At 42.7% G+C, this 26650-nt stretch overlaps 3 protein-coding genes across 3 annotated transcripts; 2 read left to right on the plus strand and 1 right to left on the minus strand.

Annotated features, from left to right (window-relative positions):
- Positions 1 to 2448: 2448 nt before the first annotated feature.
- Positions 2449 to 12738, minus strand: LOC109469568 (GPI transamidase component PIG-T-like). The gene is made up of 9 exons (XM_019768101.1): positions 12402 to 12738; positions 10075 to 10325; positions 8996 to 9102; positions 8034 to 8317; positions 6780 to 6943; positions 5394 to 5517; positions 4601 to 4827; positions 3952 to 4167; positions 2449 to 3241 (listed from the first exon to the last, which is right to left on the minus strand). Exons 1-9 carry the CDS (start codon positions 12702 to 12704, stop codon positions 2905 to 2907), a joined length of 2013 nt encoding a protein of 670 aa, XP_019623660.1. The 5' UTR covers positions 12705 to 12738; the 3' UTR covers positions 2449 to 2904.
- A 241-nt stretch (positions 12739 to 12979) lies between these two features.
- Positions 12980 to 17269, plus strand: LOC109469570 (putative cysteine protease YraA). Its single transcript, XM_019768103.1, has 6 exons — positions 12980 to 13058; positions 14944 to 15081; positions 15717 to 15813; positions 16168 to 16282; positions 16892 to 16934; positions 17145 to 17269. The coding sequence occupies exons 1-6, from the start codon at positions 13008 to 13010 to the stop codon at positions 17214 to 17216; spliced, it is 516 nt and encodes a 171-aa protein (XP_019623662.1). The 5' UTR covers positions 12980 to 13007; the 3' UTR covers positions 17217 to 17269.
- A 4015-nt stretch (positions 17270 to 21284) lies between these two features.
- LOC109469569 lies at positions 21285 to 23741 on the plus strand. Its single transcript, XM_019768102.1, has one exon. The coding sequence runs from the start codon at positions 21312 to 21314 to the stop codon at positions 23739 to 23741; it is 2430 nt and encodes an 809-aa protein (XP_019623661.1). The 5' UTR covers positions 21285 to 21311.
- Positions 23742 to 26650: the final 2909 nt, after the last annotated feature.

The following is a 26650-nucleotide window of genomic DNA, read 5'->3' on the forward strand; positions in this document are numbered from 1 at the left end:
TGAAAACAAATAGAGAATGAATTTTTTGAAATATGTGGTTTGTAACGTTATAGTGGTAACGCTATACTGATGCTGTAACGTAACAAACCACATGTTCCATGTTGAAAAGAACACAAAAACTTCATTCTATATTTGTTGTCAGATTCGGCCCATAGTAATTTAATTAATGTTGAGCATAAAATGCCCCAACACCTCAAAACACAGTGAAAAGCAAGCTGTTTAACGTCAACAGGATCATTCTAATGCCTTCCAGTCCATGCAAATGAGGGTTAACCCCCTATTTTCGCATTGCATTCTGGGGATGGGAAACTGGTGAATAGGCCAGCCATCTGGCCGTAACAGTCTCAATTTCCCACAGTTGCAAGCATTATCACTGGGACTTTCTCAACCCGGACATTTGACTTACGCCACCACAACCAGTATGAATGGTTCTGTTCTTACCTCAAAGACAGATACCAGACTACTGTCATAAATGGAGTCCAGAGTGACTTCCTGGAAGTTACTGTGGGAGTACCCCAGGGCTCGGTTCTCGGGCCACTTTTGTTCATCATGTACCTTAATGACTTACCTGACTATATATCAAATGGACATGTTGTATTGTATGCAGATGATACTGCTCTCTTCTATGCGTCCAAGACAGTTACAGATGTAAACAATGCTCTCAATGCGGATCTTCGTAATATTGAGACATGGTTGGAAACAAATGAACTGACTCTCAATGTTAATAAATGCAAAGCTATGCTCTTTGGGACCACACGTACATTGTAGGCTGCAGTCAGTTACAGAACAATTGTCAGTTATCCTTTCTGGCACCATTTTGGAAGTTGTTTCCAGTTATAAGTACCTTGGCGTTTGGCTTGACTCCAGCTTAACATGGCAAGTTCACATTGACAAGTTGTGTAATGCGGTCTCTTCCAGACTGGGAGTCATACGACGCCTCATCCCATGTCTGCCCCAACACACTCTTATAATGTTGTTTAACTGTATAGTCCTACCTAAAATAGACTACTGCGATGTGATATGGGGAAACTGTGGTAAATGCTTGTCTGACAAATTGCAAAAGTACCAGAACCGGGCAGTGAGAATTATCCTTCGTTTACGTTATACACATCATGTTGGCGATGGTGAGTTATCTACCCTAGGTTGGAAAACTTTATCATCTCGGAGAAACTTGCACCTGCTACAATCAATGTACAAGGCAGTCAACAATGAACTCCCAGACTACATAGATAACTTCCAGATGGCTTTTGAATCCCACAGATACCCCACCAGACACAGCCAGAACCTATCTTTGAAACTGCCGCTTGTTCGCCTTGAATGTGGAAAGCGCAAATTCTCCTACAGAGGCCCTGCCCTCTGGAACAGGCTGCCAACTGCTATTAAGACCTGTCCGTCCATGTCCATTTTTAAAATGAAATGTAAGAATTGGCCTGACCTCTGACCCCTCCATGCCAACATATAGGACTGGACAATGACAATGACTGGACTGGACAATGATGTATTTTTTGTTATTATTACTATTTATTACTGTTATTGGTTAATTACTGTGTTTTCGTTATTATCATTGCCATTATAATTTATTTATTGTTTTCGTTATTATCATTGCCATTATAATTTATTTATTGTTTTCGTTATTATCATTGCCATTATAATTATTTATTGTATAATTTTTGTATGCTAATGTTATTATTTGTATGTGATTGTTGTATTGTGCTGTGTTATACAGGGCCCCGTTGAAAAGCAGTGCCATCACTGAATTGGGTTACCCTGTATAAAAATGACGGAAAATAAATAAAATAAATAAATGAATTGGGACCTCAAACGGCTCAGTCTCTGCCCTGATCACGACACCGCAACATTGTCATGAGTGAGGCAACAGCAATTTTTAAATGAAAAGCAAACTATTACGGTGAAATCGGCTCATTTGAGTTCAGCCAAATGGCCGTAGGGTCATCTCCTACGTCATTGGGAAAGTCATAATATGGTCTAGTGACGTTGACCAATCATAAGGCTCCATTCCACATACCTTATGACGCCATAATGTCACAAATAGAGTCAAAATCGGGTATTTATTCATCCCAATCCATACATTAAACAACCCAATAATCACCCGCATATGACCTCAGGTGACCCAATAGAACACGGCTCTAGTTCTAACTTAAGTTGTGTTCCAATGACCTCAGGTGACTCCCATAAGAACACCTGTTCCCTGCCTGTGACCCAGTTAACCTGAACTCTACCCAGTGACCTCAGGTGACTCCAGATGGAACTATGTTCTATTCAGCATGTGCAAGGGGTAAATTGTACATTGTGTCACTTACTGTATCAGTTTGGATAGGCTATCGTGTAAGCTATATGATAATAGTGTTAATGACCCACCCTTTCTCGGTGAGTATGGTGTGATAAAGCCTTGTCAGTTGCTATAACCACCTCATAAAGCCACCTCGTTCGCTGCGCTCACTTGGTGGCTTTATTCTGTGGTTATAGCAACTGACAAGGCTTTATCACACCATATTCACCTCGGGGCGGGTCATTAACCCTTAATTCATGCTTTTTTTCAAGAATTTCAAGACCACTTTTCTATAAAGACCACTTTTCCTTGGTCCCCTGGGTGGTTGTTTTAGACAAGTTTGTACTTACGCGGAAATTTAATTTTCTCAAAATATTAGAATGATCACTGGAGAGATCTGTTATAGTATATTATGTATTCACCATCAATCAAAACCCAACTTGTATTCTGGTGACCAAACTACTTTCTCTTTGCAACAAGTGGACATTTTATCATTACCTGATCTATATTGTAACACTCTCCCACGTTGACCAGCAAACATACAATGTATGTCTGCATTCGGTTCTTGCAAAAGACTTCTACATCTCCCCCAGAGACCTAGCCAGTAAGACATATCATCTATCCTTTTTGTCACTTTTTAAGATGTCCTCTCTGCTAGGACTCTCTGTTTTAATATTTTTTCTCCGCTCTCTAATGTTGTCAGTCCCCTCATCATCAGAGGTTTCACTCTCCTCCCCAGGGTCATCATTCTCCTTCCCAGGGTCCTCACTCTCCTCCCCAGGGTCTTCACTCTCCTCCCCAGGGTCTTCATTCTCCTCCCCAGGATCCTCACTCTCCTCCCCGGGGTCTTGATTTTTGTCTTCAGGTGAAGTTTGTTTCCCGCGGCCGAAGAGCTGGGCCAGCCGAGCACGCCAACCTGGGTTAGCTTTCTTCAAATCTGTATACTGGAACCTGGGAAATTAAAAAAAATAGGGGTCCATGGTAGTGTGCGGTAAAAAAGTGACAAAAGGGTTTTGAGGGTCCAAGCTTGACATTTCTCAAAAACTGCCGCAAAATATCATTAAACATTAAGATGGCTGAAGAGTGTAAGAAATTGTGATTTTGGGGTGAAAATTGATTTTGACTCCGAACCTTACTTACGGGTACTAGTATTCTTGTGCGCCAAGTGCAATCCTCCTGTTGGACCTAGATTTCGCTCTGCGCCTTCCTGACAGTGGATTTGCAACCCCTCACGTGGTGGACGATTTAAAAAATTGGGATACTAGGATTTTCTTTATAATTTACTCAGGTATAGTCGAGGTTTGGATCTCTCTGTCAGCATCAGTCATTTCTGCTGGAAATTTTTTTTCTATGGGATTATCTTACCTGAAAATTCCCAATGTTGTGCATTAATTTTGGAGTGAAAATAATGTTTTTTCTGTTGATTTTATCAAAATTAAAAAGGTTGAAGAAACCAAACTCAGCTGGTCTTGTAGCTGAAGAGATATCCTTTGGTCCCATATACAGTTATTCTCCTTCCGAATCATTCCACGGCAGAGACGGTCGCTAGCAAGAAGCAGTACTCAAGTCAGAAGCTCTGAGTAAGATGTCTGACAGTTACAAAACCTACTAAGCAAAGTCAGACGGTTGTTTAAAAGAAAATCTGAGCTGCCTACATGTACCTGCGTGTTGTGAGGTTGTGCAGGGAGCCAAACGCGATGGCGATAACAGTACAGGTGAGACAGATGACGTTATAGGGCATGCTGAAGTCAGGTGTGGGCAGGCTGATGAGGAGGGTCTCTGTGTGCAGGCGCAGCGGGTACTCTGTGGACGACTGGAACAAACCAGCCTGCAGACCACTGCCCAGGGCGGGGGGAACCGTGAAGTTGTCTGCTTGTCTGGAGAGGAGAGAAATTTTCATGTGAAAATGTCACTTCAGATGTCATTTTCATAACAATACTGGAGGTCATACCTCAGTAATATACTCGGAGAAACTGCAGTATACGTAGTGAAACCAGGGAACAATTTTCCAACGGCCCTTACCACATTTTTCGGATCCTAGAGTAGGGCCCTGGGACAGGCCCTGGCAGCAGGGGATTACTAAGTTCTGCTGCAGTACCATAACGAGATGTCAGGGGGCCCAAAAACTAATCATTCCAAGGTCCTATCAAGACCTACATGTACCACATACCAAGCATTCTAAAGCTATCATGTTCAGTAACCGTACCAGGCACAAGGGGAAATTTTACATGCAGCATAGTTTATTGTCTTAACAATTGATTTATCAATATTTACATGTACATGAATATTCACTCCAAAGTAAGGTTGTACCTGAGTATTGTAGTGAGTACTGCTGAGCTGATATAAAAGCCGTGGTTGGCGTCAGGCGGGTACTCTGTCCACTTGAGGAAGGCTCGCTGGAAGCTGAAGCTCACACGTGTGGTGGAGTCAGGCGGGAGGGTCAGGACCAGCTCCAGTAGGTACGGGCTCTGGCGGTCACTACCCGGCTGGTAACGGGTCAGTAGTGGCTGGACCACGTTCCCTTCTGTAGTCTCCACCTGCACAGGTCAAGTTTGTACTCGTTGTGTTAACTTATTTAGAATCTACTGTACTAACAGTAGTTTAGTTCACTACATATACACAGTGTGTAGATAGAGTTACATGTATGTGCATCGAAACAATTAATTATAATATCCTGCAGTAAGTGAATTCATTTGTCAATGTTCTTAGAAAATGCACTTCAGTGTGTAGATACACAACATTGTACATGTGTGTGAACTATAGTACCATTTAGAATGTTTGTAGGTTGTCGATACTTAACTTCAGTGTGTGGAGGTACATGTGTGTGAACTATGGTACCATATAGAATGTTTGTAGGTTGTGGATACTTTACCTTCAGTGTGTGGAGGTACATACGGGTGAACCATGGTAATAGTAGCTATAGTGTTTGTACATGTAGGTGGTGGATACTTACCTTCAGTGTGTGGAGGTACATGCAGGTAAACCATGGTAATAGTAGCTATAGTGTTTGTAGGTTGTGGATAGGTACCTTCAGTGTGTGGAGGTACATGCGGGTGAACCATGGTAATAGTAGCTATAGTGTTTGTAGGTTGTGGCTACTAACCTTCAGTGTGTGGAGGTACATGCGGGTGAACCATGGTATGAGCTCCATGTAGATAACCTGTTGCTCCATGTACGGATGTCTGTTGTACAGGAGACTCATGATACCACCATGGTCCTGACCATACCTGGCACACAGAGGGCACAAGTAAGGCAATCATTATTTATGCCATGCAAAAAAGACATCTTAGAATAGCTGCATAGGTAGAGTCACTGAATTTTTTTATCAACTACATGTGTAGCGTTTCGTAGCATTTATATGTAGAATTTTAACATTCCTGGCAAGTAACTTAGTGTACACTCTGTTTAGTAGCCATAGAACATGTTTAGTATAATTAGGTACAACTGCTCACTGTACCCTTCATGAGTATAGTTTAGCGTAATGTAGAATGTACATGTAGAGAAATATTCTCTAGCCAGTAGTTCTTTATAATACTCTGTCAGATACAATGTCCGTTGACCATATATATAGCATTATGTTAGACACATACCAACTAGTAATTTTATCATTTGCCATACATTGTACCCGTGACAATCGTAGTGCAATAAACTTTGACTTGACTTGACTATTACAATCCAACATCAAGATAATTATGCTATGTAACATAACACTTCAAAAAAATGCTGAACTAAAAGCAATCTACAAATTTCAGTATGAGGAAATCCTTAAGTATGCACACTTCATCATCAGATATTTCAGGTGATGAAGTCATTCTGGAGGCCTTGATAACCAAGCATTTGAAATTATAGTCAAGGGCCTGGCATTAGTTGACATCTGATCACAATAGCACAAAAGTAAAATTCATATCAGTTGGGAGCTTCCATTTACAGACTACATAGCCACTACTCTTAAATACTGGAACTTGTAGGCAAACCCCACAAAATGAACCAGAATTTTTAACAATTGTTACTGTTGTTCTTAAAAACCGTGAAATGCAATTTCAGGGTGGCAATACAAAAATAATACTCTGAATGTGGAAATCTGTTTGATGTAACAGTTAATATTTACTGTTATTTCTTAGCACATTGTCATCATCATTTAATACTTATAGCTTTTGAAATGGCCCCAAACAAACTATAGCCAGAACCAGCCTACATGAAATAAGCAACTGTTTTCTGTCGCAATATCCCAAACTTGCCTCACAGATATCAGTATGCTGTGGGATAGGGTTGATTTAACTTACTGTATCGATGACCAAGAAATTGACTTTGAAAATCCAGTTTTGCCTCCTAGAAATTACAATTTTGTACATTGGATGCCTCTAAGCGCATACATGTATGTGTAAAACAGACATGTGTTTCATTAGCAACTTAAAACAGTGGTAACTTAACATTCTATCCAGATCATTCCAAAGTTACATCTTATATTTTGTAGAGAAAGTGAGCCTACCCTGTGACAAAGCGGTGCACATACAGACGTGGAGGGGAGGGCTGGCTATATGACACCTCCTTCTTCCACTTCATGTCTACATTCAGCCCATGTTCCTTGTGGAAAGGGAAGGCCCACAGATCATACACAGCCAGCTGCCTGCTGTAGCCTTGGTAATTGGTCATCTGTAGGGAGATAGAACATTATCTTAACATTCATATCTCTATCTAACAAGAAGTCAGAGAGTTTAAATCTTGAGCAAGTGAGCTTTTGTGAATTTAATGTAATCATGATTCTTCAAAAGACATAATCATTCTATATAAATCTATAATTGTAAAAATTCATTTTTTGATATTTTTTAGCTTTCAATATAATTGTCATTTTCGATAACCTATATTGTAATTGTTTTCTAAATATCATAACTGTTTGCTAATGTTGTTGACTGGCAGGGGCAACAACTACACGTGATGAAAGTTCATCTGTGCTGGTACAGATGACACAAGTTATCTGGCACATATGACCCTCAACTACGGTCACGTGTCTCTGACGTCACGTTCCAAGAGTAGATGGATCCATTCCGTGAACAAGGTTGATGGAGTCAACCGAAAATTTGGGGTAAGTCCCATTTCTGTCATCTAAGTGTTGGAAGTTAAGTCTTTATTTCATAACTACACATGATGTACATGTACATGTAGCAGCGAGGTGTTCTTACACCTGTTTTGCAGCTGAGCCATCCTGAAAGAAAGATCTTAATAAACATTACAAAACATCTGAGTTTTCTGTCCTGCTGCAAACTGTCTCTTAATCTCAAAAAACAAGGAAATCTTGGAGCAAGTCAGTAAGACATACTGCACCTGTGGAAAACCCAGATTTTATTGGATTTTTTGTCAGTGTTGCATCAGAATTTTTCCTGTTGCAGATGATATTATCATTCCCTATGCAACATTTGAAAACTGACTCATAACTTTAAAAAGCACAATGTCATCATTATCATGTGGGACTATTCATTATCCACTGCCTTCAAAGAAGAAGTCGAACCCCATAATAGCTAGCGTAGTAGTAGAAGTAGAAGTTTTTTCCAGACAGTTGTTACCTGTCTCCTGTTACTGTATTGCAATGAGTATTATACTTGATTGTAAAAGCAATTAGCCTTCGGGCATGAGTTTGCGACTAAAGTTTCTATTAAATACAATAAAAAGACATTCTGCCTAAGTTCTGATACATTACAGGTTACAGTGTGCTCTGCTACATGTTCTGCTCTGGACCACTTCTTACCTTGACTTGAGTTGGTTCTGGTTTGAGAGTAAAACTGCTGGTCTGATTGACAGTCACATCCACATACACACGGCTGGTGACAGCCAGGGGACAGGGGCCAGACAGAGACCGCGAGAAATATCGCTTCATGGACCAGTCCTGCTTCCCGTTCAGCACGGAAGGCGGGTCCGCCACCGTGGACAGCACCTGCCGCAGCTCCAGGCTGGCATCTGAACAGCTGTCATTCCGGCACACTGGGCGCAGGTGCACCCCCAGCGAGCTGTACTGTGTGTTATACAGCTGGCCTGGACAGGGGAAACATCATATCAGCAAAACACAGAAATATTCCACTTGTCTACTCTAGTGACAGCCTCCACCAGGCATTCCTACGGGGTACGGATAATAGAACTTGACAAAAAAGGGAAATAATTGGCCAGGAGAGTCAGCTAAGGTAGAAGGGTTGATTTCCCCTGCCGACTACCAAACTGCAAGGGCAAATCAACTCTACGGTGGCTAAACTCCCCTGGCAAATTATTCTCCCTATTTCAAGTATTTGGCTAAATTTTACTAAAGCCACATTGTTAGTCTATTGACTACCTGTGCACACTAGACCATCCAGCAATTCTGGTGGTCAGAGACTAATACTAGTTACATGTAACTATAATTAATATAATTTTCTCACTGACCCATCCTGTCTAGTGGTCACAGGTCTGAAGGACACATTTTCAAGTGTCTTGAGGGGTCATTATAGATGGCTAGATTGGACTGTATTAGTTTTGAAATCATAGATGGTTCATCACACTAAATGATTGTAAGACCAGTCCCATCTACTAATGACATCTCCTGTTTGATTTGACCAAGTTGGTAAGCCACTGATCCTGATTGGCTGAGGCTTGACCAATTATTGATAAACCACTGATCCTGATTGGCTGAGGCTTGACCAATTATTGATAAACCGCTGATCGTGATTGGCTGAGGCTGACCTGCATGAAAGAGTGCTGCTAGCCCAGTCCTGGTACTGCAGGGCAGGAGTTTCTTCCATGGAGTCAGGTTCTCTGTGCACACATTCTCTCTGGGCAGGGTCGCATATCTACACACATTCAGGAAAGGCAAAGCAGATAGTACAATAAGCAAATCAAATCAACATCGTTAAGGTACAAAAGAAGAGACATTACTAGTGTCTCAGTCTGAGGTGTAAACCAAAGCTTAGGTATCAAATACTGGCCATGGTTTACCAAGTCATATTTGAACCTACACCACTTTTTCACTAGCCTGGGTGCCATCCGATTTGTACTACCAGCAACCCAAAAAAAATCAGGGGTTGCCATTACAAATCGGATGGCACCCAGGCTACTTTTTCACAGAGCTAAGAGCTATCCGCCACCCAAAAATCATGATCCCTTCATGACCAGTTTCACTGCATTACCATAACACACTGCTAGAGGGCCCTTCATCAAACTTGAGCTTATCTTCTGTATAATACTATAATGTCCTTGTTTTTACCAATGCCTACACACCTAACAAATATCAAGACAATGCACCAACACATTCTTGAGTTTTCATGTCCCTAGAGACAAATGGAACAACACATATGAAACCCACACAAACGTGACCAATCATAATACATGCATATGGTAGGCAAGTTAAACATACAATAACATACAAATGCTACAAAACATTCTAGAAGGTAAATTAAACATGTTGGCTAATTTGGTATTTTCTTATAGTTATACACAACCAGTGCTTCTCTCACCTTGCTTATGTTTTTTATGTCTTTTAGACACCTTCCTCACAGCTTCTGACTGGAGTACTACTTTTCGCCACTAAATGTACATGTAGGTGGCACTTTTCAAGTATAGCAAAAACACACTTTGCCTGCATATAGCAGTGAGAAGCAGTACTCCAGTCAGAAGTCTGATAGGCATCAAAACATAAGCAATGTGAGAGAATCCCTGGTTGTGTATAAAAAAATCCCAATATCCTACATTCTAAACAGTAACAACCTGATGAAATTATTTTCAGTCTGAACTGAAACATTAATTTGATGATAAAAACTGCCTACCGTAGGTGAGAAGGTTTAGTTGAGAAGACTCCCCCTGCCAGCCCCTGTGGTCTGAAGGACAGGTGTGGGGTTACTGTGGACGTGGAGTCGATGAAGTTGAGTGAGGCACAGAAGAGGCCAGACAGGGCATTGGTCAGTCCGAACCACGCCTGGTCCACGTCGGCTACCTCCTGCTGGAACCACACCCACAGCTCTGCACCCGGCGCTGCTGACACAACAGGATAACCCCACTTGTCCTGCTGCCACATGCCCTGCCATGGGAGAGGGTAGTCCTTATTACTCCATGTAATGGGGGTATTGTTTTTGGTCCGTTTCATGTTTTGGTCTGATATCTGAAGATCGGTGAAAAGGAACTGTATGATATTTGGCAGATTGATGGATGGGGCCTTGGAGATTGTGTAGGTTGACTTTGAGCCCCTGGTGATTGACCTTGGTACTGCAGTTTAATTTTTTTTATTCTATTGTTGGCGCGTTATGGACTGTTTGTGCGATTAAGGTAGCATGTAGTTGTTGTTATTATGGTTTAGTGGTTTAAATTTGGGTTTCCTAGCTGTTTGCGTTTGATATTTACAAAATGTTTAACGTTGGTCTTTTTGTGTTGAATGTTTGGAAAATCTGGTGGATGGTTTAGTATAATTTTTGGTATGTGGGTAGTTGTTGAGTCTCTTTGTGTTTTAGAGTGCATTAGCAGGTTGTCGTATATTTGTATTGCTTAATTTAAAAGGATTTCTACATTATCACCCCTATTTTATAGTAGTGTGGTCTGTGTTGGGACACAGTGTATCTATTTTTACCTCCTGTTTGACAGGCTATATATTTCTTTGGTCTGGTTTTTGGGTCATAATGACCTGCCGGCCTTGCTAATGGGGTGGTTTGTTTGTGTTGTGATTGAGAGGTCAATGACCTCACCTCTGCAGGATTGATTATGATTATCTTTGGTTCGTAGTATTTTTTTAGTTTCTGTGTTTTAGTGTCCATAATAGTTGGTGGTTGTAGATATGTAGTGTAGTTTATTCTGCAAGGTATGCTGTGCATTTCTTATTGATTATTTGCTGCCATAGATAAGGACTTGAGACCTGTGGGCCGGGGTTAGCTTTGGACAGGGAGCTTGGGTGTTGTGCATTCGTAACTTGACTCCTTGCACTCCTACCACCAGGAAAACAAATGTCTCTCAGGCTATTAGGAAATACCATTATTCATGGTGATTATAAGTCTGCATGTCACTTCTGGTAGTCTGTGAAGCCGACAGGAGGCCACTGTAAAACTCGCTTGAAAGTTTATCTGGGTTGGTACTTACATGATAAAAATTAAAATTGTACCAACACAAAGCAACTCCCTCATTATTCATGGCCATATAACGTCCAATTAAATTTTAACCCAGCTGTCATGTTTTAACAATGAACACATGCGATAACATAAAAAAGAACCCTAACAACACCAACCTTGTTCATGGAGGGAAGATGTCTATTGCTTGTATTCGTCTTGTTTAAATTTGTGTTCAGTTTATGCTTGGTTATGTTATCTCTGTACCGCTGATTTTCTTGTTTTATGTACCACACATATTGTACATGTATTTCCAAATGGTGTCATATAAGCCCACATGGGCTGGCCACACAAAGTGCACGACACGTTAATAAAGCCTCATTCATCCATCCATCCATCCATTCATTCATTCATTCATTCACTAATTAAACTGCTTTTTTGCCTAACAATCAGGTCAGCATACTATAGTACTTGGAATTTTTAAACAAGTACAAACAAAGTAGCATACAACATTGTTGATGCAATAACTTGAACAACAAATTATTGCATATCAATATTATGAAATTACTTTTTAAAAAGTGTTGCAGGTGCATCATCTGTCCCAGCCCCTCCCAGCTGTACCTGTGTGAGTATCAGGTGCATCAACTGTCCCAGCCCCTCCCAGCTGTACATGTACCTGTGTGGATGTCAGGTGAATCACCTGTCCCTGCCCCTGCCAGCTGTACCTGTGTGTCAGGTGCATCACCTGTCCCAGCCCCTCCCAGCTGTACCTGTGTGGATGTCAGGTGCATCACCTGTCTCAGCCCCTCCCAGCTGTACCTATGTGTGTGTCAGGTGAATCACCTGTCTCAGCCCCTCCCAGCTGTACCTATGTGTGTGTCAGGTGAATCACCTGTCCCAGCCCCTCCCAGCTGTACCTGTGTGTGTGTCAGGTGAATCACCTGTCCCAGCCCCTCCCAGCTGTACCTGTGTGGATGTCAGGTGCATCACCAGTCCCAGCCCCTCCCAGCTGTACCTGTGTGAGTGTCAGGTGCATCACCTGTCCCAGCCCCTCCCAGCTGTACCTGTGTGAGTGTCAGGTGCATCTCCTGTACGCGGTACTCTGTCAGCACCTGTCCCAAAGCCCGGGGGAACAGACGGAAGTGGTGCAGCTTGTACCGCGGCCCTCCCTCGCTTCCCGCGAAATCTACATCCCACGACGTCGTGAACTCGAAGTGCGAGTACACCTGGCCACTCCTGAACGGCACGATAAGAAGTTCCTCACTATATTCATCTGTTGTAGACGCCCCGGTGTGAAACACGCAGCAGAAAAGGCACAGAAACACGGGAAACAAAGCATTTCCATTCATCACACCTAGGGCCGCCATGTTGCTTTACGATGTTTGGGAATGAGAGTGAGGGCGACAAAACGCACAATATGCTGACACGTTGATATAACGTAAAATATTTCACGTACAAATTTTCGATGGGTGAAATAAAATTTTTGCTTTTGTAAATATTCGTGAAAATAGACCCTGATTTGATTATTTTTGCAATTCTAGTGATCATCATCTGTTTGTGATCATCAGTGATCATCATCTGAGCTTACACCTTATTTGCATCTTATTTGCATGAAAGTCCCGTAAACCTGATCCGTGGGAGAATCCCTATCCGTGCTCCGTGGGTGTATCATGGCAAAGACCGTGGGAGTGTTGGTGGAGTTCAACTATGAAGATCTGGAGGTAATTCTCTTGCTGTATTATTGAATGCCATTACTCCTCAACTGTCTGAAGTGGGTCAAGGGCTCAGCGAAGAAATCGTTTGTTATATTTGGGCGCCGTGGGCTCAAATTCTGTGCGGATGTGATAGCTGAGTTGGGTGATTAGGCCACACCAATTTAATTTCTTGGTTAACGGATTCGCCTCTTCATTTTTTTCTGATTTGCAAATAAAAATAAAAATTCAGAATCAACTGCAAAATGCTCATATTTTGCCCTGAACAGTTGAAAACAGTCCTTTTCTTACTACTTGTTACAGTCATTCCATCTTTCAATGCAGTGCTACCATTAAAAGTTCAAAATTCATTGTTTAAATTTTGAACCAGCCTGGTGTGTTGACTTCATGGCTCCTATCGTACCATTTTGGGCCATAATAAGATGCCTAGGCCTGTTTTTATTTTTATTTTTTTTCGCCCGCCCGCTCCATTATTTTTCTAGAAAAATCCGTTAACCAGGAAATTAAATTGGTGTGGCCTTAGTCTATGTACGTGTGTGTAGGGGAGACTATACTCTATCAGATGAGTCGTTGTCTTGGTAACCGCCTAAGAGGTGTCGCCAGACTGGAATGTACAATTTTGTCGTCACCGCGATTTTTCCCTTGAACTTGAAGGCCAGAGACCACAGACGGAAATCGGCCAGGCGTTGGCGGAGGGTCTGGGAAGCAGGGCAGACAGTAGCCGCGGCGACTGTTGCAGTTTCTAAAATTCTTCTGCACCAGGTAGCCACAAGGGTCTGCTTCCCAAATATAGAAAGAAAACAGGTGGTCGACTAATCTCCAAGCAGATCTTTGGTGGGGGTACGACAGTATCAAATTGGCCAGTCTGTAAAACACTTGGGTTACAGACTGGCCAATTTGATGTTGTCTTACCCCCACCAAAGATCTGCTTGGAGATTAGGGGTCGACCAGGTCACAGCTGATGATGAGTACACAAACCTCAACTTTGACCTACTTTTCCATAGTTTCCATCCGCACAGGTAGCCTCCACCAGACTTCTTTTGCAGGCTGAATAAATCATAGAAATCAGCCTAAAAGTATATTAATTGGCTTGATGGCAGTCTAGGCTCGGGCAGTGGACCGTGTGTAACAGTAGGGGGTTTATAGGCGCTACCAACTCACTCGGCCGATGGGTCTAGACCTTTTCGGCCGAGCGGTTAGAGCATCTGACTGGTGCCCGGGAGGTCGTGGGTTCGAACCCCGGCCCGGGACCAGAAGGGTTTTTACTTCTGGTCCCGGGCCGGCCGAGCGGTTAGAGTGTCTGCCTGTGGACTGGTGCCCGGGTTCACTCCTCCTAGGCCTGTTTCTTAGACATGTGTAATGTGTGAGTTGGTGGCACACAAACTGCAACAGTTTCAGCTTTCCACGGCATTCCCAGTCTGGCAAATTTGGAGACAAGAAAAGGCCCATGTAGCCACTGCCCCATGCATTTTATACGTGCGTTGGTGAATATGGTACGCGGGTCAAATTTGGTACACTGCAAAACTGCACATGCAGGTGCAAGTTTGTCGGCACTACCAGCTCCATGGTTGACATAAGCACAGATCTAGACGACCGTACACACGAACAGGCAAAATGTGTACATATCAAAATTCATTTGACGTGTGTTAGAAGATAGAAGAATGAAGGCTCTTTCACAAAACAAAACACAAAATTCGTATGCTTGATACGTATGAAACCGTATATGAAACGCTGATTTCTGGACCAGTATGCTACCTGCATGCATGTGTGTGTGTGTGTCTTTGTGTATGTGTGTGTCTCTGTCTCAGTGTGTTTCAATAATTTGACAATAAAGGAGAATCTCCCAATAGATTACTGTACATCCCTACATATTATAACAAACATCCCCCTGCAGGTGTGGTACCCTCTGCTGAGGTTCCGTGAGGAGGGGTTCAGGACGGTGGCTATCGGACCTGAGAAGGACAAGAGCTACACGTCCAAACATGGCTACCCCTGCAAGTCAGACACCAGCATAGATGCTGTGTCTGTTGCGGTGGGTAACATGTAACATTAGAATCTGTGAATATATCAGGTTGTTAAGTCATGGAATAAAGAGACTCTTTTTACACAACCAAGTATTTATTCACAGCCGACGTTTTGTACTCACTGACTCAGCCCATAAATGGCTAGAACCTCAGGTCTAAAAATGGTAAAATACAAAACAAGCAACCATTTTTCATCAGAAACATCACACGTTTGACAGATATCAGTATCCCTTGAGATAGGATTGAGTCAACTTATTACATTAAAAGAATAATCAGAAAGTCGATTTTGAAAATCCAGTTTCACTGTCCTGAAATTTCACAGGATGCCTTTTAACTGGATCCCGGCTGTTGTCAATCCATTTGTATGCTGCTTGTATTCATTATTGAAAAGTCAGAGCTAGAAGAATTTCTCTATACAATGAACCTGTAAATACTAGTATTGCACACAATGTGGTTTCGCAACCAGTGAAAGATAGCTTTTCACAATTTCAGTGAGCTAAAACTGGATCCAGATCACAGGTATAACCATGCATATGGCATCCCTTTTACATTGTCTCAAGCATCTTCCCACGCTTATAGCAGTGACTTGACAAGGTCTAAATATCTCACAAAGGTATGATCTCTAAACTCTTGTCTACACTAGGACCTGGCTGCCTTGGTCATCCCTGGCGGCTGGGCTCCAGACTACTGGAGGAGGGACCCACGATTTCTGGACCTTGTGAGAGACATGTTTAATGCAGGTAGGTTCTGGTATGCAAATTTTCCAAAATATAAACTCATTGTCACAGGTGTTTCAAACCAGAAATTAATTTCAGGGCTGGAAATACTGGGTGTATAGTTTTGCAGTGCAGGTATAAATTAATTGGAGCTGTGCAGGTATTTCTGATGTCTACCTACACCTAACCTACACTGGTCCATGTACTGGGTATATGCAGGTTAGTGCAGGTAAAATTGGAGCTGTGCAGGTATTTCTGATGTCTACCTGCACCTAACCTGCACTGGTCCATGTACTGGGTATATGCAGGTTAGTGCAGGTAAAATTGTGGTATATTTCACAGTCAAGTTCAGATTTGTGACTCCTGTATTTTTTGCAGGTAAACCAGTTGCAGCGATCTGCCACGGTGCCTGGATGTTCTGCTCGGCACGGATCATCAAAGATAAGAAACTGACCTGTTTCCACGCCATCAAGGACGACGTCATTAACGCTGGGTCAGGGGTCATTTTGTTTTCAGTCTGTGGACTCGCTATCTTTCATATGGCTTTCAAACTTGCCATTTACAGTCCTGTAGCAATGAGAATTATACACACATCTATCATTAGTAGGATATTACTGTGATCTTGTTACTTCTGCTTTATTCATAACCTGTACTTAGCTTGTAAGAGCATAAATGTACAATAATAAACTTAGGGATTTCATTCAATTCTATTTGATTTGTTAACTAAAGTACATGTAGCATTTCTCACTCACTTATACATGACATAAATTCCCCTCATAGTCATACAGAAGAAATTGGTACTCAAACACCAGGATAGATTTGTAAACCGTCATTGTTCTGTACTACTAAGTCTTGTACTTAAAATTGCTGACAGTTTTCAAATCCATCCAGTTGATTGAGTAACAATATGCATGATGAAAAGTAGTGGATGCTAGTTGAAACTTGAAAGATCTAACAATTTTCAAATCTATCCACAGTTACTTTGAGTAACAATTTCTTGTGTGTGTCATTATCTGGACCTTCATCGACATCTTAAATATACATGAAGCTCTAATGTCAAATTGAATGGTAGATGTATTAATGTAAGACATCTGTTTTCCAGAGGGTTGTATGAGGACAGTGCTGTGGTTGTGGACGGCAATTTGGTGAGTATTTCAGAGCATTTCTGTCTTGAAGTTCACAAAATTTCTGGCGTCTGAAAACAGTTGCACACCAGGACGTTAGAGGAAGATAATCAATGTTTTTGCTTTATTTGTTTGCTTTTTACCTGTTTGAAAATGTACTGCGGTATGTACTACATACAACAAAATGTACAACAGCGCTAAAATATGATGTGTTTTTAATCTGTTCTACAGATCACGTCCCGAGTTCCAGGAGATCTGCCGGAGTTCTGCAAGGCAATATTGCAGCAGCTGCAGGCCCAGTAAACAGCTGCTGTAGCAGTAAACAGCTGCTTTCCCAATAAACAGCTGCTGCCCCAGTTACTGACTCTGGCCGTGTCTAAACGGAATCACCCAAGGCGGTTTACATGTGGTTTACCCCGAAGCCGGTTTCAAGTGGCTCCATCTGAACGCTCCGAAATCACATTGAAAGCGCCTCGATCCCAAGCCACTTCTAGAGGTGGTTTCGAATCGGTTTCCCCGCATCGCGATTTGCGTCTGAACGCAATGTGATTTCAATGTGACTTCGCCTGGTCATGGATTACGGAGTGATATTTCTTTTTTTATATGCAATACCAACTTTTACGTGGCAGCAACTTAAAGAGCAGTAATGGTCAAATATTGTGTCCGTTCTAGGGCGAGCTTCACCGCCTCTGGCGGGACCACGTCGGCATTCGGCCGAGATACGCTGGGAGGGGGGCACCAGCAAGCAGGTCGTTGACCTCTGACATTAATAACACGCCGCCTTGCGTGTTATCATCAAACAGCAATAAATGTAGCTCAAGCGCATTATGTTCGGACACGGTTTCGCAGGTGTGTGTGGCACGTGGACCAGATGTGAGTAATGTGAGTTACCCGAATCGCGGTTTGGGTGATTCCGTATAGACACGGCCTCTGTTAGTTGCTATACCAGTTGCTAACAGCTGCTAGCCTAGTTAATAGCTGCTGACCCTAGAGTTAAATGCTCCTGACTCAGTGAACAGCTACTGGCCCAGTAAATACATGTAGCTGTTGGCCCAGTATACCTGCAGTTGAATTTATACTGTCGGATAAGCTACTTGACCTGTCAGACACCATCAAATGGTCTCAACAGATCAATTTTCAATTCACTATTCACTCTGTCAACTGGGAACAAATTTTTGCTGACTACATGTATTTGCAGTCATAATATTTCTCATAAGCAGTGTTACCGGTACATGTACCACTTTTTTGTGGTCCCTCAAAAAGTATTGTCAATAAACACAAGCATTGTGAATGCTGTAAGTGACCACTGGTCTGCTGCATCAATGGTCTTCTTGGGCAGTGTTGACTATATTGAAGAAGTTGCCTTTCGGTGAATGCAAGATCTGTGGACAAAAATGGCATATATTCATGTTGCTAGCAACAGCTAGAGTAATTTTGTTCCAATTGTGCATTTCACCCATCATCTAATATACCCAGTGTAATTATAGAGTGCTATTTTGAAATAAAGGAACTTGTGCTTTGCATAATATGATCGATGAGTTGGAGTATCTTCTTGAATTACAATGTATGTTCAATTTGTTGAACAACAAAAAAATGACAAAATGATCACATTAATTTTACATGACTTGCATATGTCAGATATGAAGTCACCCTCATTTACATTTACCTTCAAGGTAAAGTATCTATAGCTCACAAATTATGCAAACAATGTACAGTTGTAATTATCATAATTCATATGAAATTTCGATCTCTCCACATTATATTCAAGTATCCCTTTAACTTAACACAATCTGTATTATGTCTAATGACATTTATTTACCTTTATCTTACAGTACCTACACCTGTCACCTAACAATGAAGTTCATATGCATTGCCAATTTGACATTGTTATGAAAAAAAAATGAAACCAGTATAGGTTGTCTTTTCCCAGATGACAACTTCAAAACTTCATAGAAATCCTTTTATCCCTACTCGAGTTACCCTGTTTCAAAATACAGAAATTCAAATACACATGGCATGCCCGTAGCCAGGATTTTGAACGGGGGGGGGGGTCGTTTCCACTGCTTGAGGGGACCTCGAGCGCCGTAGGCGCGACGTTCCTATGGGGTTCCGGGGGCATGTTCCCCCGGAAAATTTTGAAAGATGAACCTTCTAAAATGGCATTTCGTGCATTTTCGAGAGGATTTCCAAGAAAAAATCAGAGAAAAATTTTTATTCAATGACAAAGGGAGCAGTTTTTCGACGATACCAGTCCATCTTTTCAAGAAAAATCTTGGACCTTTACATAAAATGTGGACCCAAAAGTGGACTTTTGTTTGGGGGGGGGGGCGGAACCTCCCCCACAAGGCTCAAAAGTCCTCCCCTGGCTACGGGCATGCATGAACAAAAACATGCCTGCAGGTCCAAGGAAAGCCACTGGGAGGCCTAAGCCTCACGTAATTTAAGTCTGAAACCTGGCCATCTTTGGTATCTGTGATGTGAAATGTACAAACCAGACGTTCCTGTAACGGCAGTACCATAGAAATAAAGCTGCTGGGAGACCCAGAACAGAACCTGTCTTTTGGTTGACGCCTCCATACCAAACATCATTATAACGATCAATAGCTTCTAAGGCCACACCAAGTACATTTTATGGATGACGTCCTTTGGAGACCCTAAATCTAATGCGAGAGGGCGAAAAAAAACAAGAAGGGCCATAAAAAACAAGATGCCTAGATTAGAAATATACTAAGAGACGACAAATGTTAGGACACAAATTAAATGAGGTGACACAGTGTAACAAGCAAGAAATCTTTTATTCATCATCAAAACAGCAATAAATCAGGTGGAACAGCAGTTGTCGTCTTGTGCTTTGGGGAGATAGATGGAGCGGTCAGCAAGTTTCTTCAAATGTGGCAGCATGTACCAAACTGAATTCCTAATAGAAGTCTTGCTTGATGCTTCATAAGCTTTGGCCCGTACAAACCTATTTGTGGCACTGTCGTGACTCTTTGGTCATAGTAACAGGAAGCGGAATTTCTTGGGTTTTTTTTTCTAGGAACAGGCCAAAATCAATGCTCGCGTGGACGTCATCCATAAAATTTACTTGGTGTGGCCTAAGTAATAAAAGCACACGCAAACTTCAACTTGATTCTTGGCGAAGTTGATAACTAGAATAATGATTTTGTAACTACACCCAAGCGGAATTGAGCTTTTTGACAAACGAAATCTAAAAAGTGTTCTACAACCTCATACCTTCACCAATAATGTTATAAACTTTATGGCTCCCTTATTATGAAATTTCATAAATTATATCAGTTAAGGATCTCATCTAACCAAAGCAGTGCAAGTTGTCTAAAGTTTGAGATTCTTCTCTTAACAAAGTCAGTTGTAATATTTTCTCATCTTTTATGCAAGTAAGACAGTGATTGGCATGATTTATGTACGTGTCTACTGATGTAAACCTGTCATTTTCTTTCAAACGCCCAGGAATAAAATTTTCATCATTTACCATTACAATTCGCCAAAGGTCTTTCTGGAGTTATAAACTTCCAAACTTGGTCCCAGTACTTAAAATATTTGCAAGGGGGACAAACCTACATGTATGTCACACGTATGAATTTACAAGAACTATCTACTCGTACCACTCAAACATCATGAGCCTTGTATATTCAGAACACGAGATATCAAAACCACATTTGCAGAATCAAGAAAAAGCGCCACAGGGTACAAATCTTATCATTTATTCCATAGGTCAATATAAAACCACACATCAAATTTCTTGAAAATCCATCTACAGTTCTTGACTTATGCTGCTAAACAACATGTAACCGACACCAAAACATAACATTCTGGCCAGACGAAGGTAATAATAAATAGAGGTAATGATTTTATTTCAGAGCAAGGCACACAGTTCAGAGACTCTTGGTACTTCAATAGTCATAGGCTGCTAGTAATTTCACTACATCCGTCTGAGCATCAGGAAGCTCCGCGGCAGTACAATAACAATTACCGAATACGTCAATCGCGAAATGCATGAACATATAACACTGGAGTTATTAGTCTGGTAAATGCAGTGTACGCACAGACTACACCTTAAACCTGGCGGAGGAAAGAGGTGTTCACCTGGCTGGCGACAGCCCTCGATGCCACAGATCTGCGAATCATTTACTCAAACAGCAGGTATGTGACATGCAGTTTTTGCACGAAGGATTTCGATACGGACAGGCGGAAAGCATGTAATCAATCAATCAATCAATCAATCTTTATTCAAACAACTACTGCGGCAGACGAGAGTCCAAATTGAGTTGTTCTTACAGACAGCATAAGTTCATAAAATTATACATTAAACAATAGTAAAGGTTTAAAAATTACATAAGAGGTGATGTAAGAGGTGGAGCACTGAAGAAAAACGCAGCCATGTTGTTCTTGCTTCTCTTGGCAGCTGCTTGTGCAGCCTCAGGGAGCCCACATATGCATGTTCCTCACTGTAAGAAAGGTGGATGGCTAGAGTGTGTGCCTTGTACAGACAAGCCGGGAATTTCTACGATCAAAATACGTGAAGCTGTATGCGTCTTGTGTAAAGTCTTGAATGGGGATGTTGCCTCTGTAAGTCCTTTCCCCTTTCTTGCTTCAGCCAATAAAGTGGCAATAAGAGGGTATCCCTTCCATGTCCTGTCGGCCAGGAAACTGGCACCGCTCGAGCATTCGAAGGTCCACATTTTGGCTCTGATAGACGCAAAGATCACTGATGTGGAGAATAACACCTTCGCTGGGTTTTCCAGTCTGGAGAAACTGTCCTTAGATTCTAACAGGTTAACAAGTGTCAATCAAACCTGGTTCACTGGCTTGGAGAATCTCTTGATGTTGATTTTGTCCAACAACAGCATCAGGCAGATAGAACCTGGGAGCTTCGCGGACTTCACCCGCCTACAGGTGTTGGATCTAGAGAACAACCTGTTACAGGCTGTAGACCCTTCCTGGCGCATTCGACTGAAAGTTGGTGTGATCACGATGATTCTGAGATCGAATGCAATCACTACCATTTCCCCAGGGGCATTCCAACACATACATCTGACCTCTTTAGACCTGGGGGATAATGACCTGTCATGTTTGGATGAAGATGTGTTCCGGGGACAGTCTTCGCTAAAACAGCTCCATGTCAGCAGTGGTATGTTGTCGTCTGTCCATGATGCAACGCCACATAAAATGACGTGGAGCTTACATCGGTTAGCCAATGTTTTCAGAGGGTCTGTAACAATGGTCGTTGTCGTGCCCAAGTTCCTCTTCTGTGTCAGACACAATACTAATGGAGTGTCCTTTGGTTGGATGTTTGATTCGTCGGACAATGTGGCTGGTAACACCGAATTTGGAGCGGTCAATCCCGGCATGTCATGTGGTGATTTGGACAGTTCTCTGAGGACGATCTCCATTAAGGCTCCTGTAGTTGTCCTGGCTACTGACGGCACAGAAAAAATGGATCCCAACACGCTAGAGCAATGCAGGCAGGTTTGGGAATACGGTGGGGGCGTCGCAGTGAACCTAGACCTGATGGGAAACTCACTCTTCCGACTGGTTTCCATGGCAACAGAGAGTACAGGCTTTGAAGGTGTTGCCATGTCGCTTGTTCAGACACAAGACACGAACACACGCACCACCACAGAGTCTGACACGTACACCATCCACACAAACGCCACCAACGACAACACAAGGAACATCAGCTGCATCCGCATCACCAGAGGTGAACACACAAAGTTGTTCTTCACCGTTCCCCCGGTCCAGCGTCACACACACACAACACAGGCCTCTTACAGAACCGGTACTACCATCTCCGGTAGCCCCACACACTACTCTGAAACTACAGAGAAAGACCACACATCTCCAGAACAGAGGAACTACATGTACTCCACACTTCAGGTCATGAGCACCACACATGGGCAAGATCTAGAGGTTCAGGCACCAGGTCATGTTGTCATCCCAGTCGTTGTCTCGGCAGTGATCTTTCTAGTCCTGCCGCCCCTTGTAGTGTTGGTGTGGAAGGTTTGCGCAGCAAGGTTAAAAGCTGAGGATGACAGGACCAGCGACGATGCGCACATTTGGACCATCCCGTCTTGCGTTACTTTCCCCGGCTTGCTGAGGTCCGCTTCCCTCCCTGCGTGTTCAGGTAAAAAGATGGCGTCGGATGACACAGGCTCCTGTAGGTCATTGCCGGCTGTTCTACAGTCCATCGAACTCACCTACAGTCAGATCCCAGATCACTTGGCGGTTGCGCAGCGCCCCCTGCCTGCCCTCCCGAGCACATGCTGGGAGATCCCAAATCACGGAACTGCTGCACAACACCCCCTGCCCGTCTCACACCATACCTACATTGAGACCCCAGATGATGAGAGCGGACCTATGCCTCTCTATGCTGATGCAGAGTTTTCGCTTCATGTCATCACAAACAGGCGGGACAATGGCACTACTTCCAGCAGGTGTCGGTCTGGACGAGCCATTGCCACATATGGATCCACTGGACAGACCGAAGGCCAGCGTAATCCTTTCTACAGAAACGCCTCCGGGGTCGCAGATATCAGGACCCGAAGAGAGTTTAGGGCAGCTTTGGTATCCCAGCCTGCTCTCCGGGGTGTGAGTCACTACGCCAAGGTCACAGGTGCAATCCTCTACTGTAACACACCACAGCGTGCGTCCCTCCCCACCGTCACACCACCTAACACCTACTGGCCATGGGAGATCCCAGGGGAGGGAACATATAACACACCACGGCGTGCTTCCCTCCCCACCGTCACACTACCTAACACCTACTGGCCATGGGAGATCCCAGGGGAGGGGATACGGAACACACCATAGGAAACGCATTCCAAAACGTGTTCCATTCCATAACATGTTTGGGATAAGGTATTCTGGAATGAAACAGAAACAGCGCTACACCCACAACTTATCATTTATAGCTTAATCACCTCTAACCATCTTCTTAACCATTTCAGAGTGCAGGAATAACAGTTTTGCACAAACTATAGCTAGTAGTATCCAAGAGAGGACACTTTTTTTAAAGACAATGTGCATTTGTATTTTTTTCCTCCAGGATCCATCACCAATTCGGTAGAAAATGGCTTTAAATATTCAAATTTGAATGTCTTTTTTTTTAATCATAAATAATGAATCCTTTTTACCTCCGGGTAGGGATGTATCCCGTGCGCGGAGGTTTTGTGGGGGAAGACGAAAATTACGTTCGCAGCAGTTTCTAGCGTTTGGGTGGACGGATATGTCTGGGACTTGGTATACGTTTTGCTATTGGGCTGTAGATGGTGCACGTTGTTTTTGTTTTTTAGTATGTGTGTTTTAGTGCGTGAAAATGATGCGTTTTGACAGCGTATGGACACCCCTTGTGTGTGAAAGTGGTTTTGTCTTTTGGTTTTCGGCGTGTATAAAGTGTCGTAGGTTGCGTCCACATCTGGTGAGAGGGGGTTTCAGGTATCGAGTGTGAAAATGGTCGCGCGGGTCGCAGCCAGCCAACTTCCGGGTGGGCCAATGGGTCAGGGGTCAACGCCCTCTTGCGCAATTTCGGATGTTTTCGGCGTATATTACGACTTCTTAACTTACAAATACCGTGGTATACTGTCTCAGACGTTCTCGACATGCATTTCGCGTTGGGGTAGACGGGTGTATCTTCTGTTAATGGGCTGTAGATGGTGCAGTTTTTTTGGTTTTATTGTATATGTGTTTTGGGGCGTAAGATTATTTGTATTTCGTGTCTCGGACACCCGTTACTGTTGTTAGTGTGTGAAAATGGTCGCGCGGGTTGACCATTTGCGGTTACATCTTCGCCAATCAATCAGCACACTCGGCTCGGGGTCGCCGATGTTATCCTGGAGCTAGCTTGGGTGCCATCCCCTACCGCGAGTGAGCGATAATCTTTCGGCCAGGGAAAGCCACACGCCCCGCCGACCCTGATTTGCGCCCTGGCTCTCCTCGCGTCCGGATCTGGCCGGGTGTCTGTACTCAAAGCCTCTCGACCGCTGAGTCCCTGTGTTTTCGAACTTCGGTGGGGATTTCCGTGTTGTTTTCTGATTTTCATCATCCACTAAGATATACTTGAAGACCGAGCGTGATTTGAATTAGTGTGGGATAAGTGGGGAGGGATGGCAGCCGCGGGGGGAAGCGGTCGGCTTGATAAATTTTCGAGAGCAAGTTGATTTCTCACGCGGCCGTTTGTGTGGGTGTTTGTTTACATTATCGCTGGTCGCTGAGGGTCGGGCAGCCAGATTCGCCACGGGATGCCTCCTGTCCTTTCTATTTTTGGGCTCCAGTCGGCTAGGGGGGATTAGTGATTTCACAGATCATTTAGCCAATTACAAACATTTCGAAACTTTTCGAAAAAAAATGGTATTCGCGCGAATTCACTAGTTAATTTAAAGAACAGTCCCAACATGCACCCAACATTCTGCAACATACATTACAACACCCGGAGGTACAAAATCTACGATTTTCCTTGTTAACTTTTGTATACTGATATTACTTACAAGAATATGGCAGCAAATGCAGTTGTCTTGTAATATCAGGAATTCTGTCGTAATTATGGGTTCACCACCACGAAGTGGTGGTGAACCCATATTGCTTTTTCTGATGTTTCTCCTCCTCCTGCCATATCTTTAAATGGATTCAGCTTCTTCATTTTAGGGCCTAAGGTCCTGAAATTTGGTATGGAGGTACAGTGGGCAAATACCCCTAGGCGTTTTTTAAATTTTTGTGATACAGGCTTTTAGAATGGTTTTATTTGAGTTTCTTGGCTGTGTTATAGCAAATGTATTACTGTGTTAGTGTGCCATGTTTACCATGTCTGGGCATGAGTCATCACAATGGAATGCAGGGCATCAACCAATAGGCATGCAGCTTTCCTCTATACTTCTTGCTGATTGGCTGTTGGGATTTAACTTGATTAACACCTGCACAGAGCATTTCCACCTGCACAGAGCATTTCTTGCTGATTGGCTGTTGGGATTTAACTTGATTAACACCTGCACAGAGCATTTCCATACTGACAGTATGTCTTTATTCAAGTGTTTTGGTAGGTATTTCAAGCTTTCCTGCTCCAGCATTGGAATGCGGGGCATGAACGTTATTTTTTATTCTGAAAATCAACAGTTTGCATTATGCAATTAAAAATCCTAACCAATAAAGTAGGGAATAGCTATCCAACTGTTGTTTTAGTTGTATGTTACTTCATATTATAGTTATATCAATGTAAATCATTGTTTTCCCTTGTGTTTCTCATTCTTTCCCTGCCATGTGGTAAAATGTGGTGAACCCATCGCTGTATTTGCTCCAAAGCAAATATTGGCCTTTCTAGTTTACCAGGAGATTTGATAACAAAGTGACCTGCCGTCTGTCAGGATGGGAAACTCAAGGTCTTCACTTCACATTGTAACAAAAATCAAAATATTTCGAGAATCATCTTGTGATTGTAATCTACTTCCACTTTTCAACATATTTTTTGCCATTATCTGACATTTTTTTTTACATTTATGGTTGGCGCTAAAACAGGCAACATGAGGCGAACTCAAATTGTAGTACCACCACAAAATACCAGACTGTAAACAAACATGTAAATTTCCAGCAGCGAAACACACACGTAAGGCGTTATATTTTGGCACCCTAAATAGCACTTATTTTGCAATAGAGGTTGATTCAACTTTCTTTGTAAAAAAAATGATCCAAAAATTGACTTTTTGTATCGTCCCTATGCCCTAATGCATCTT

This window comes from Branchiostoma belcheri, unplaced genomic scaffold, assembly GCF_001625305.1.
Source record: "Branchiostoma belcheri isolate BF01 breed outbred unplaced genomic scaffold, Haploidv18h27 scaffold208, whole genome shotgun sequence".
Classification (NCBI taxonomy): domain Eukaryota; kingdom Metazoa; phylum Chordata; class Leptocardii; order Amphioxiformes; family Branchiostomatidae; genus Branchiostoma; species Branchiostoma belcheri.